The sequence below is a fragment of the Mercenaria mercenaria genome, chromosome 5 (assembly GCF_021730395.1).
Source record: "Mercenaria mercenaria strain notata chromosome 5, MADL_Memer_1, whole genome shotgun sequence".
Classification (NCBI taxonomy): Eukaryota; Metazoa; Mollusca; class Bivalvia; order Venerida; family Veneridae; genus Mercenaria; species Mercenaria mercenaria.
In genome coordinates, this window is record NC_069365.1 from 31,138,897 (window position 1) to 31,153,404 (window position 14,508).

Consider the following 14,508-nt stretch of genomic DNA (forward strand, 5'->3'; position numbering starts at 1 on the left):
AGAAATGAGAAAACAGTGTCATAAGTTTCCATATCGCCTACATTGCACAACCAGGTTCAAAAATATTTTTATTGCATATCAATAGCATTTTACAAACAAACTAAAAATAGTTAAAATGAAAAAGAAGTGGAAACTTCAAACTATACTGTTTCAAATGCGATACAATGTAGCAAAGTCATACAAATAGTGTTCATTTTATTTATTTATTATTGGCAATTAAGAATAAAGTGTTGAACGTTGCGTTCTGGGGTTTTTTTTTTCAATAACCCTTGTTTTTGTGTTAATACAAACATCATTTCAGCTGCATATTGAATCTATTTATACCTAGTTCAGGCTTTTGCGTAGATTCGGGAAACTAGCACATGATGCAGATCATAAACATTTTTGATTTGCGGGTCGCAGTATTCACGAACATTAAACCAACGTGAATATCACCCAATATATAGTAAAAGCAGCATTTTTATGCACCCGAAGGTGGGCAAAGTCAAATCGCACTGTCCGTCCCTGCGTGCATGCGTCCATGTAAATTCTTGTACGGGCTGTGACTCCATTAAGGGATTTTAAACTAACTTGGCATAAATGTTCGCCATAATGAGACGACGTGTCGTGCGCAAGACACAGGCCCCTAGCTCCAATGTCAAGGACACACTAAGAGGTCAAAGGTTAATAGGGTCTGTTTCGTGTCCGATCCATAACTCTGATATCCTTGAAGGGATTTAAAAATAATTGGCATAAATGTTTTCAAAAATAAGATGACCTGTCATATGCAAGATCATGTTTCTTTCCTCTTATTCAGGTGTGCCTCACACATTTTGTCACTAATAGTGACAGTTCTTGTGTGATACTAGGTTGGTATAATGACATAAAGTGGCATGCGTAATTATGCTATTATTCCAAAATTAGATCTGTCCGTCTTCTTAACTTACTATAAATACATTGTACTTCTGTTTATCAAATAAGTACCCCGAGTTTAAGTGGGTGCATGCAAAAGGTGTGCCCTCCACTGGACCCGCTCGTATAGAATTTGAATACTAATTAAAGGAATTTAAATTGATTAAAATACTTGACTATTTTAATAACGCTTGCTGATTAAACGCTTGTTTTTACGCAATTGAATTTAAGTCTTTATCATTATCTCCTGTTACAATTGTGAAAAATGTTTCGGTTAATTACCCGCCGCCAGGGGGAGGTGGGTTTATTGGTATGCTATTTTTTTTTCGCGTGCGGGACATAGAGCAAGTCACGTGACAGGTTTCGATACTGTACAGAATTTTTTATATTCTTAGATATGTGATACACTAATACTTTATTTAAATGATAAAATATTATATTTATGTATATATATTTTATCATTTTTAAATAAGAAAAAACTTGGGTCACGTGACACGTTTCGACCATCTCCTTAATACACCGTAAGTTACGACCATCTTCAACTTTCGCTTTCGGATGGCTGTGACCTAGTTGTGGTACATTTGGCTTAGATACAAGAATTTTATCATTTGATTGTGATGTAGGATTACCACGATTATCGGAGATTTGTAGAATAATGCGTTTTGCTTATTGACCATATCGACATTATAGGATAAATCCCGTTTTCCGGAATTTCCGTAGATAGGGTCAGTGGGGCTGGCGAGATAAACCGATATAATGACCGTGTACAATATTATGTTAAAATATGCGGTTATTTTTGCAAGAAGATAAGGATTTAGGAAAGTTCTTACTTTCTCACAATGGAAATACTATTCTACGAACTCGGCAACAATTTTTTTACAAACATAATCTGTTTACCTTCAAAATGCGAACAATTTCACACCTTCGGTATCGAGCCACGGAAGCGGCAGTGTAGAATAAAAGATAACATTTCAAAAATAAAGTAAACTTTGAGGATATTTTTACTACATCTGAATTACAACAATGTTTAATGATAATCTGCAATACTTTTTTATTCATTTTCTTTGTTTATAACTTGAAAAAAGGATAATCTAAACACTACCGCCATATAGCGTAATGGCCGATATCCCCCTCACTGTAAAACCGGGAACGGGCATTTATTGGTGGTTAATACCGGAAAAAGGGATTTATCCAATAATGTCGATATCGAGAATATTATTAATAACACAACGGATTGAAGCGTATGACGTCATCAATATCTGCGTACGTAACATGTAAACAAATAATAAGCTGTTCAGTGAGATGATAACCTTTGATAGAGATATGTAAAGTTTGTTGAGTAAATGGAAATGTGTTTACATTACATCTGTTAGGATTCTGGTTAGGAAAGTTGTGGTAAGTTTGCATATAAACTATATTAGATTTTTTAGGATAAAATTTAATATATTTAGATTGCCATGACCTGTAATGACCCCATTTGTTTTTGAGATCATTAGCCCATAAAGCATTGCTCACAAGTAAATAGTTAAAAATTGTCACAACATGTTATTTGTTTTGACGGTTCTTTTCTTTAATAAAATGAATTGAAATCGAAAGTTGTAGATCAATTAGACTGGATCCTTGAGTTCATTTCGAATGGAAATAACCAGAAGTGTAACACACCTTCAGTTTATTTACAAATCTCTGTGGAGATAGGATATGTTTTCACAGGTGTATGCTACATATGTTTTGTATGATTTTATGGATAAATAACATTGTTTTCCTAGTAAAACGGTTCTGAAATTTGAAAATATTCGATTATGTGGGATTAATCAAGACAACATGAACCTTAAGGTATCTGAACTATTGTTGACAAAATGGCATGCAATCTATCAGTGTTCTATTTATCTATAGCAAACAAATTGGTATTGATTAAAACCTTATCATTGAACGGACCAATTTAAATTTACGAACCTATTATTTATAACTTTGTTGATACTAGTTTGATTCTACACATTTGTCAAATGATAACTGCCAGTTTGTCACCAATAGATGAAAATATTTTTAATGAATTGTAGCTTTTTTTGTTTAACTCTTTTTAACATGCATTTTTGCTTTCAACAATTGTTTTTGTTTTCTTGAACTCCACAGAAAATTACAGTGGTATGTTTAGGACATATATAATTTTTTTAAAGATTGAATTATCTCGTCCGCACAACATCTTATCTCGTGCGCACGACATTTTATCTTGAGCGATCAACATCTTAACTCGAGCGATCAACATATAATCTTGAGCAATCAACGTCTTATCTCGTGCTCATGACATCTTATCTTGAGCGATCAACATCTCATCTTGAGCGATCAACATAATATCTTGAGCGATCAACATCTTATCTCGAGCGATCAACATCTTATCTCGTGCGAACGACATCTTATCTTGAGCGATTAACATATTATCTTGAGCGATCAACATCTTATCTCGAGCGTTCAACATTTTATCTCGTGCGCACGACATCTTATCTTGAGCGATCAAAATCTTATCTCGAGCGATCAACATATCATCTTGAGCGATCAACATCTTATCTCGTGCGATCAACATCTTATCTTGAGCGATCATAATCTTATCTCCTGCTCACGACATCTTATCTTGAGCGCTCAACATTTTATCTTGAGCGACCAACATAATATCTTGAGCGATCAACATCTTATCTCAAGCGATCAACATCTTATCTCGTGCGAACGACATCTTATTTTGAGCGATCAACATCTTATCTCGAGCGATCAACATTTTATCTCGTGCGCACGACATCTTATCTTGAGCGATCAACATCTTCTCTCGAGCGATCAACATATCATCTTGAGCGATCAGCATCTTATCTCGTGCGTACGACATCTTATCTGGAGAGATCAACATCTTATCTCGAGCGATCAACATAATATCTTGAGCGATCAACATCTTATCTCGAGGAGCGATCATCATCTTATCTCGTGCGCATGACATCTTTTCTCGAGCGATCAACATATTATCTTGAGCGATCAACATCTTATCTCGTGCACACGACATCTTATCTTGAGCGATCAACATCTTATCTCGTACGCACGACATCTTGTCTTAAGCGATCAACATCTTACCTCGTGCGCACGACATCTAACTCGGGTGATCTTTTCTCGAGCACATGTCATCTTATCAATATATATTAAGGCCCTTAGTGTGAATTCAGGTCATTAGTTAAAACATACGGCAGCCTACTTTTTGTTTTGATTATAATACTTATAACTATTTCACACGTTTGCAGGGTTATACATTTAAATATGCAAACTGGTAAAAAGGGCAGCAAAATAAATCAGTGATGATTCAAAGAAATAAATTTAAGTCCTTGACAAGAAAAAGAATATGTAGGCTTCGCCCATACATTAAAGAATTTCCTTGTTTTCTCTTAATTCATGCATTTTATAACTTTTCTGTGCGAATTATTTATCAGTCGAACTGCAATTTGTTGCTATTCTAACATGCGAAAAGCATTATTGGTTATGTTCATTTAATTTTATATAGGATGACCAATTTTGTGCACTGCTTTCCAAAATGATGTCATAGGCTTGTACATGAACTTGTGGGAAGTTTGAATAACGTCGGAATAGGCGGGACCCTTATTATCAACTTGTTTTACTGATGACCTAAATACACACTAAGGGCCTTAATATAGATAGATAAGATGTCGTGCGCTCGAGATAAGATGTTGGTCGCTCGAGATAAGATGTTGATCGCTCAAGATTAGTTGTCGTGCGCACGAGATAAGATGTTGTTCGCTAGAGATAAGATGTCGTGCGCACGAGATAAGATGTTGATCGCTCGAGATAAGATGATGATCGATCAAGAAAATATGTTGATCGCTCCTCGAGATAAGATGTTGATCGCTCAAGATAATATGTTGATCGCTCGAGATAAGATGTTGATTGCTCAAGATATTATGTTGATTGCTCGAGATAAGATGTTGATCGCTCAAGATAAGATGTCGTGCGCACGAGATAAGATGTTGATCGCTCAGATAATTTACATAGATTTATATAGGGAAAAATTTTGAAAATCTTCTTGTCCAAAACCACAAAGCATAGGGCTTTGATATTTGGTATGAGGCATCATCTAGTGGTCCTCTACCAAGGTGATTCAGATTATTTCCATAGGGTCTAATATTGCCCCACCCAGGGGGTCAAATGGTTTATATAGACTTATATAGGGAAAAACTTTGAAAAACCTCTTGTCCAAAACAACAGGGCATAGGGCTTTGATATTTTGTATGTGACATCATCTGGTGGTCTTCTACTAAGAATGTTCAAATTATCCCCATAGGGTCAGATATGGCCCCGCCCCGGAGGTCACATGGTTTACATAGACTTATATACGGGAAAACTTTGAAAATCTTCTTGTCCAAACCACAAAGCCTAGGGCTTTGATATTTGTAATATAGCATCATCTAGTGGTTCTCTACCAAGTTTGTTAAAATTATCCCCCTAGGATCAGATATGGCCCCGCCCTGGGGATCACATGGTTCATATAGACTTACATAGGGAAAAGCTTTTAAAAACTTCTTGTCAATAATTTAACCTACAACATTCAAATTTGGACCACATGTATGGTTTTGAGTAGCAAGATGAACCTTGACATGAGTTGACCTTGATTTTGACCTAGTGACCTACTTTCACATTTCTGTAGCTACAACCTTCAAATTTGGACCACATGCATAGTTTTGTGCGCTGAAAAAGCTTTGACCGTGATATTGACCTAGTGACCTACTTTCACATTTTTGTAGATACAGGCTTCAAATTTGGACCACATACATAGTTTTGTGTTCTGAAATGAAATTCAACCTTGATTTTGACCCAGTGACCTACTTTCACATTTCTCAAACTACAGCCTTCAAATTTGAACCACATGCATGGTTTTGTGTACCGAAACAAACTTTGACCTTTACATTGACCTAGTGACCTACTTTCACATTTTTGAAGGTACAGGCTTCAGATTTGGACCACATGCATAGTTTTGTATTCTGAAAAAAAATTGACATTGATTTTGACCTAGCGACCTACTTTCACATTTCTCAAGCTACAGCTTTCGGATTTTGACCACATGCACAGTGTTGTGTACCGCCGAAATGAAATTTGACCTTGAGCTAGTCAATAAGTCTTGTTTTATAATACATGTACTTCTTTCAAGGTAATTAACCGGGGAAAGTGCTTAAATGTTCTCGATAGCATTGTGTCTCGGGAGGAGCTTGGACACTGCGTTAGGGATGTCTCACCAATTTTGCGTGTTTTCTGTACTATTTAGTTTTTGTTTTGTTTGTAAATACTTGGCGAAGTACCATTCATTAAATAATGTTGTAAATAATCAATTTATTATTTTTCCTTAAGTTTGTGTGTCAATTCCTGGTTAATTCGTAGGACTTGAGACTCGAGTCGGGATTCGAACATACCTCATGTTGTCATGTATTGTGACCTGAGAGAAACAAAATGAATTGAATTGAAATTGTTCATAAAAATGAATGCATTATGACCCTTTAATGAAAATACAGAAATTTTATAAAATAAGCATTTTCCAATATTAGTGTAAAAAATGGTTAAATATGGTAATACCGGGTTCAGATCGTATTGTACAGGGTTTAAAAGGTCATAGGGCTTTGATTTAAATGTGGCTGGTGAACTTTTTGCTTTTTGTTATAAATATAGATACGAGTATCAATTTCTTGTTATTTGATATTTTCGATAATTGTTAGTTAGAACATTTGATTAACAGACAGACTTACAGTCAGACAGACAGACAGACAGACATATATTTTATTGAAGACTTGTACATTGTACATTGTTTATAACACATAAGTTACATAAATAGTATCAACGTGAAACTACAGTAATCGAACGATAATTTGATATTTGTAAACAAATGCAGTCGACCGTATTATTTACCAGTTTAGGTAAATCACGCATAGACGATATGGATTAGTATCTCAAGCTGAGACTCGATGAACGACGTACTGTAATAGCGCAATGTGTTAGGCCGCTAGGTATCACACCCGATGTCTGGAGTTCGATACTGAGTTGAAGTAAACCTTTTCTTTTACCTTTTTTCAGCAAAGAAACAATACCGGTTTTTCCACTGGCTTTGAAAATAATACGGTAATACAGCATACACGGTTTGTTCGTGATTATTCATTTATACCGATGGAATGTAAGTACAGCACCCAAACATTATACACTAACATACCATTCCATAGCTCGAAAAAAGCTTCTGACGGTGAAAATTCTGTAACGGACACAGCTCACGACTCTGCAACAGATACAGCGAACGAGCCGGAAATAAAATGAGTTGTAAATTGTATTGATTACTATTTCATATAACAAAAGAAAAAAAAATAGAAAAAAGTAATACACGTAATAAGAAAAGAAATGAAAAAAAGAGAAGACAAACTGAGAATCAAACTGAAATAAAACAAAAATGAAGCAGGGCTACATAAAACATTTCCTTAGAAAATAAACCTCTTGCGAGGTTCGACTCGTGCTATTTTTCGCACTGCATTTGAAAACCGACAGTTTAGCCACCAAAGCTGTTTCGCCGTTCAAATAGCGCTCATTTTTATTTGACAAGTATCGTAAAAATGCCTATCTAATTTACCTTGATAACTGACCAACCTAAATTATCTGTCTTAGACTCGCCTGACATTTTCGCGCCATTTTTATTATCGTTCGCCGAATGTACACATAGATTTCGTAAGTAGTATCAACGTGCAATTATAAACAGTCTGGATAAGACACAATCTGACTAAAGTACTTGATCTTCTAGTAAACGAAGATCTGAGAGCGACCCATTCACATTCGTCTTCTGTATATTTTGGATTTCCAATATTGCTATTTTTATTTTCGCAAATCTATTTTTATTTGAACCAATCAGCCAACTTGTTCAAATGTCAAAGAGTAAGAAAAATTTGCAGTCAATCCAGGGCTCGAACCCGGGACCTCTCGCTTACAGAGCAAGTGCCCTACCTACTGAGCTCACCGGCTATCTGACATCTTTCGACATAAAAATTGTAGATATGAAAAACCAAGGCTTTTTAAAGCTTGCAGAATGTTGTAAGTTAGCTTTTGATTGGCTAGCGGAAGGGTCGTCAGAACGAGGCTATCAATAGCTCGTTGTCAGATCCTATGCGTAGCGTAATAGAATCTGTACTTTAGTCAGATTGGATAAGACATTATATAAATATAAATGGAAAATAAATAAGTAATTGTTTAACCTTTATTAACACTGTATATTCATTTTTATTACCTCCTTGTAGGCCTAGCTTGTTCAGCATTGACAGGGTTTTTTCTGATCATGTAATAATGCACACTATCGGTTCTGATAGTTTCTTTATCTTTTTTTCTAACGTAACATTAAAGCAAGATAGAATTTAACATTGATACCGAAGTTGTAGCAACATAATTGCTCCCCATTATACAGGGCTACACACATCTGTATTTTACAGTATTACTGTATTTTTTCTGTATTTTATTTGACCAATAACTATTTTCTTGCATAAAGAATTACCTCAACCTTTAGTTGATTTTTATTTAGTATAGGCACTAATCCTCAAGAAAATGTAATTAATATATTAAAGGGTCCTGTGTGTGAAAAAAAAAACATGTATCAACCCATTACATAACAATTAATATCGCGCCGTTAAGTATAAATTCTAACACAACCAGCAAATAACCTACATACATGTAGAGCAAAATCTATCTCGGGTTATTCTGCAATAAACCACTCGCGTGCAATGACATCATCCGGTCAAGGTGCGTAGTACGATCTTAAAAAGTAGTTACCATTTCTTCTGACACTGTTGATACTAGTATGTTGTGTTAGAATCGAAATAATAAGTTCCCAAGTGTGATTTATCGTAGAATAACCCGAGGTTTTCGTTCTCATGTGAAACAAAATATCACTCAGGGCTACGGCCTTCGTGATATATTCTTACGCATAAGAACTCAAAACTCGGGTTATTCTACGATAAACCAAGTTTAGGAACTTATTATTTCTTAATTATATTGCTATCACTAAAAAAATAATTAGTAGTGAAACAACATAAATTTTCGATGGTACAGGAAAAAACGCAACGAAATTTTGTCTTCCGTGCACCTTCCAAATAATCATGTGATTGATTTTAAAGTTTGAAAAGATATGAAATGCAAAATGGCCTACAGTTTGCGAAATTGACTTTTAGGTGTGACTGATAGCATGGCTGAGTCGCCCTCTGAATTTATTTTAATCTATAATGACCTTCTGAGTCTTATACCATTCAATTATGTTTCAAACGAACTTTTTTAAATGAGTCATAATGAGCACATTTCAGTGAAAATGATTGTTCATAAACTAATTTGCACAAGAACAATGTAAAACTAATAAAAGACCGTTATGAAGGCAATCTTTGTGTTACTACGGTATTCTTTGATACGTATTGCATGTTCTACCTTATTTCATAGCCGTAAGGACTAACACTCGAGTGGCTAATTATGAAATACATTTTAATTCTTCCGTTTCATTATTCTATGTCAAAAGTCGTTCGACCCATGTAATTAGCCACACGACAACCTATAAAAGGTAAAAATACATTACAGCATATACGAATACCGACGAAACAAAATTCCGCCTGTAAAACAAAAAGTAATGCATTTTTACATAAACAAAAAAGACATGAATGTAGAACATATCATATAAAACAAAACAAGAAAAATATTAATTATTTACTTATCTGAAAACAATTAAGTGACCGTAGGATGAAATACTGTTCTAGGCTGTGACATGAAAATAAAAATGTATTTGTCAATTTTCGAGATGTTGTACAAAGAAGTGGACTGAATCTTGGCGGGAAGGCAGTTCCAAAGATTGGAAGCATTGAACGAAAAACACATCAATTATACTCCGGAAAGGCGAAACTTATTTGGAGAAATTTCTATTTCATATGAATTCTCAGTACAAACATTATTGTTATAATAATAATAATAATAATAATAATAATAATGAAATAAATATTATGTATATCCCAAACAATGCGCCTTCAGGGTGTAATTCCTTTGCATTTGTACTCCAAATAATGATTCAACAGAAAATCATCGTTGTTATTTCAACTCTACCACGATATAAAGGATTATTTAACAAATCTTTGACAATATCCAAGAAATATTTGCTTTTTATATGGTTTTCAATTCCATTTCGCTGCTATGACGTTAGACGTTATATTGTAAATCATTGTGACGTGCAAAGAGTAAGACTATTGTAAATTACAGTTTCAGTTTACTTTGTTTAAAAGAAACTCAGTTGAGTTGTGTTAGAATATTACTTACACTGGAAATAAGAGCTCTCCCTTTCTTGTGTTACCCTTGGTGTTGGATGTACGTCATGTTGTTATTTATTCTCATGCACTTTTTTTCAAATTTCTGTTTTATGTTATTTTTGCATATTCCATGTATACGTAACGTTCCGAATATGTCTATCTACACTGCCCCTTTGAGAGTTAGAGAAAAACAACAGATTATTGATGCTTAAATATATCACTTTTCAATATTTAGGCATAATGGCAAAAAATTACAGAGTTGGTGATAAATACTTCAAGAAATGTCGGAAAACAGCTATGCAAGAACTTGACGATTGTTGGACTGACTCCCGAAACCATGTACATCAATTTATCGACGACATAACAAGTCATATGAACGCAGCAAATGATGAGTTCAAACAGGTATTATAGTTTTCGATTGTTTTTCTGTAGCGCACAAATGTCGATTTTTAACAATTTTATCTTGTTTCTATTTCTTAATCTAAATTCATTCTCATTTTTCACTTTTTAAAGATTAAAACATTTATGCGTATATCTTTTGCCGTTAGGTAGACATAATCTCTTACTGATTTGTTTGGCATTATTACTCACCTTGCTTTAATGTGAATAGATACCATTGGTTTAAGTGTTGCTTACTGAGTAACAATTATACATGTTTCACATGGGGTTATTTCCTTAATACTTAATTTGAAATGAAAAAATCAAATCTTAGTTTGAAACGCCTCATGGTGATACTTCTTGTGTAAGTCACTACAGAACTCATGACTGAGGTATTATCTATACTGGCCTGACTTATTAACAAAATTAACACATAAGCAGTCAGTACATATTTCTTACAGGCAGTGCAGTATTACTAGCATGCTTTCAATCACTTTGTAATGTCAATCATCATAGTGCTATATATGAATTATTCTGCGACGAAAATTCTGTCACCAATCATACTGTATTATTATTGTATAAATATTATTTATATATGTGTCTGTATGTGTGTGTGTGTGTGTGCGTGCGTGCGTGTGTGCACATTGTCATTAAGATAGTTTTATGTAGCTTAGAGAACATTTTGCGAGGGAAACCCAGGTCATTCAGAAACGTTTAGCCGAGTCTGAAAAAGCCAGGGAACGTTATCGCAAAGAGAGGAATGAAATGAAAACAGAAATCGAAAGATTCAGACGAGAAGTAAAGCAAACTGAAGCGCAAGAAGAGCTTAGACGGGAGATTGAAAAATTGCAGATTATGTTCGAGCAAACAAATAAAGAATGGGGAAGAAAATTGAAAGAATCTGAAGATTCAAGTGATGAAATAATAAGGGTTCAAAAACAGAAAATTGAACAGTATGAACTGGACCTTAAAAAGCAAAAAGTAAAAGTAAAAATTCTCGAGGAGCAGATAGAAAAGAGCAAATTTAGCTTCAGCGACATAGATAAATTGACGGAAAAGCTAGATGAAACTGAAAAGCAGCTGCATGATACAAACGACAGACTAATTTCGGTTACCTTAAAACTAAAGGAGACAGAAAAAGAACTTGATGACACAAAAACACGGTAAGTTCTATATCGTAATTGCTCAGGGTTATTATTTCATCACGGGCGAGCACCTGGGTAGAACCACCGACCTTCCGTAAGCCAGGTGGATGGCTTTCTAACATGAAGAATTCAACACCTCAAGTGAGGCTCATTGATGAGGGGCAAGTGATTTGAAGTCAGCGACCTTAACCACTCGGCCACGTAGGTCCCAACTTATTATTTAATCAGCACTTATACTGATGCTCACATATAATGAACTGGTTTTGCATAGAAACTGCATTGACATTATTTCTTCGATTATTTTAAGATTTAAATGTAGGTACACATACGCACGCACGCACGCACGCACACATACTGGTATGTAACGGAATGTCACTACATGTGGCATACCACCTGAAACTGACTACACCGCTTTCTAGAGGTCGTAGACTAAAAATAAATGCATCATGTGGCTACATTGTCAAATGTCAAAGTACGTAGGGGTCGAAAGTATAATATTTTCAATTTTGAAAACTTTGAAATTTCACCTGAAAGTCACTACAGTGTCACGTGATCAATCTGACACACAAAGGAAACCGACATCAAATGTGACACACACTTGCCTATCACTACAGTCGTTACACACGCGAAACTCACTTCCGTTTTTGCACACACATGTAATTCACCACTGTGTTTTCACACACGACGGAAAGCGACGTCAAATGAAACACACTTGCCTACCACTACAGTCGGAACACACGCGAAACTCACTTCAGGTTTTGCACACACGTGTAATTCACCACTGTGTTTTCATACACGACGGAAAGCGACGTCAAATTAAACACACTCGCCTACCACTACAATCGGAACACACGCGAAACTCACTTCAAGTTTTGCACACACGTGTAATTCACTACTGTGTTTTACACACACGACGGAAAGCGACGTCAAGTTGCTTCTTGCCTACCACTACAGTCTTAACACAATCAGAACGCATTCAGTTGTTGCACACATATGTAATTCACCACTGTGCTTTTCTCGCACGACGGCACCGACGTAAACTGAAAAACACAAAAAAATCACTTCAATTTGTTATTTAATTATGTGCGCGAATATTACCGTCTAGGTACGAATTATGCAATTAAAAAAAGAAAAAGAAATCTGAGTAAACTACTCGTGATTGCGGTGACTGAATGGACCGCAAGGAGAATTAATCGCGGCGTGCAATTTGGTTATTCCCAGGTAACACTATACATTTTTAAATTGATGGTATCTGACCTACAGATTTTATTTCCTACTATATATATGACTTTAAAGCCAGCAGACATGAGTGTTAAATACTAAATACACCCCCTGTAAACGACTGTACTCCCCTTCTTTCTGTTGCGACCGATCAAAACAATAAGCTGACCGCTAAAAGTTAAAAAGAGCTATTTAAAAGTGATTAATGTGCTTTGTTGGTTTGTTTATTTATAGTTTATTGAAAGCTGAACATGATTTGTTTCTTTATATAATGTGTTGGTCTGATTACAGTAAAAATTATAGCAAAGAAACTCGATTAATCATTATTTTGTCCTGCAATTGTGCATTGTCGGAGTCAAAAGTACAATTTTTTGCTTGAAATATGATCTACTTTTTGTACATATAAGTCCCACTGTTTCGCGGATAAAGACAATACTACTTTGGTAAAATTAAATAAAACCATTGCTAAAACCTTCGATTTATTCATAATCATCAATGAAAGAGAATTCGGTGTGATGACCTGGTTGTATACATATTTGCTTGCATTACTGTACAAATGTTTGAGACTTTCGTAAAAAAGACTGTGTGTCTGTTAGCAACTGACTAATTTAGTACATATCGGTTTTCCCTTGCTCCTGTAGTATGTCTTCATAATTATAAACCGCAAACGAAGTTTGAAGGATGGGGTTATACAGGAGTCATTATGCGGTCTTTCTTCCTGTCTGTATGTGTGTCCTCATAATTTTTTTCCGAAATTTAAATTATATAAACAAGTATGCAAAATATGAAAGCAGTATCTCAACATGCTCAATGGACTTCGAAAATGTTTGGGGTGGTACGCAAACAATACATTTATTCTAATTCGAAAAGGGGCCATAATTCAATCAAAATGCTTGATAGAGTTGCCTCCTCCTTTTTACAGACTGGGGTCATGATGGTAAACAAGTATGCAAAATATGAAAGCAATATCTCAATGGACTTTGAAAATATTTAGGGTAGTACGCAAACTTTAACATTTGTGTGATGCTCACGCTAACGCCAACGCCAGGGCGAGTAGGATAGCTCCCCTATTCTTCAAATAGTTGAGCTACAAATGTTCCAAACAAAGAGCTGCTTTTGCAACAGTTGTTATATTTTTCTTGAATTCAGCCTTTTTATTAACTTATCATTAAGAGTGCACTAGAAACTCTTGTTCACAACAGTTATTTAACAGTCAGGGGTGTAACTGTTTCAAGTTATCACATTTTATAACCCATTTGAGTTACTGCCTTTACTTTCATAACTTGTTTCAGTTATCATAAATATTACAAAGCCCTCCTGTGTCAATTCCTCATTTGAATGTGACTAATGCAATCATTTCCTGAATCCTTGGCCTTTTATCTTTCCAGCTGTGCAGTAAATTTTTTTAGTGGGCAAGGCTGATAAAGTCTTATGCAAATGGTTTTTAAGCTATAAAACTCTTAACATCCCATTATGCTCATCAGGTCATTATCAGACTAAAAGAGAATTTGATTAACCACAGTTTGCTACTTATT

General features: G+C 35.1%; 1 protein-coding gene across 1 annotated transcript; it reads left to right on the forward strand.

Moving 5' to 3' along the window:
* The first annotated feature begins 10,469 nt into the window (after positions 1 to 10,469).
* LOC128557282 (DNA repair protein RecN-like) lies at positions 10,470 to 11,774 on the forward strand. The gene is made up of 2 exons (XM_053544507.1): positions 10,470 to 10,631; positions 11,277 to 11,774. Exons 1-2 carry the CDS (start codon positions 10,470 to 10,472, stop codon positions 11,772 to 11,774), a joined length of 660 nt encoding a protein of 219 aa, XP_053400482.1.
* The last annotated feature ends 2,734 nt before the right edge of the window (positions 11,775 to 14,508 follow it).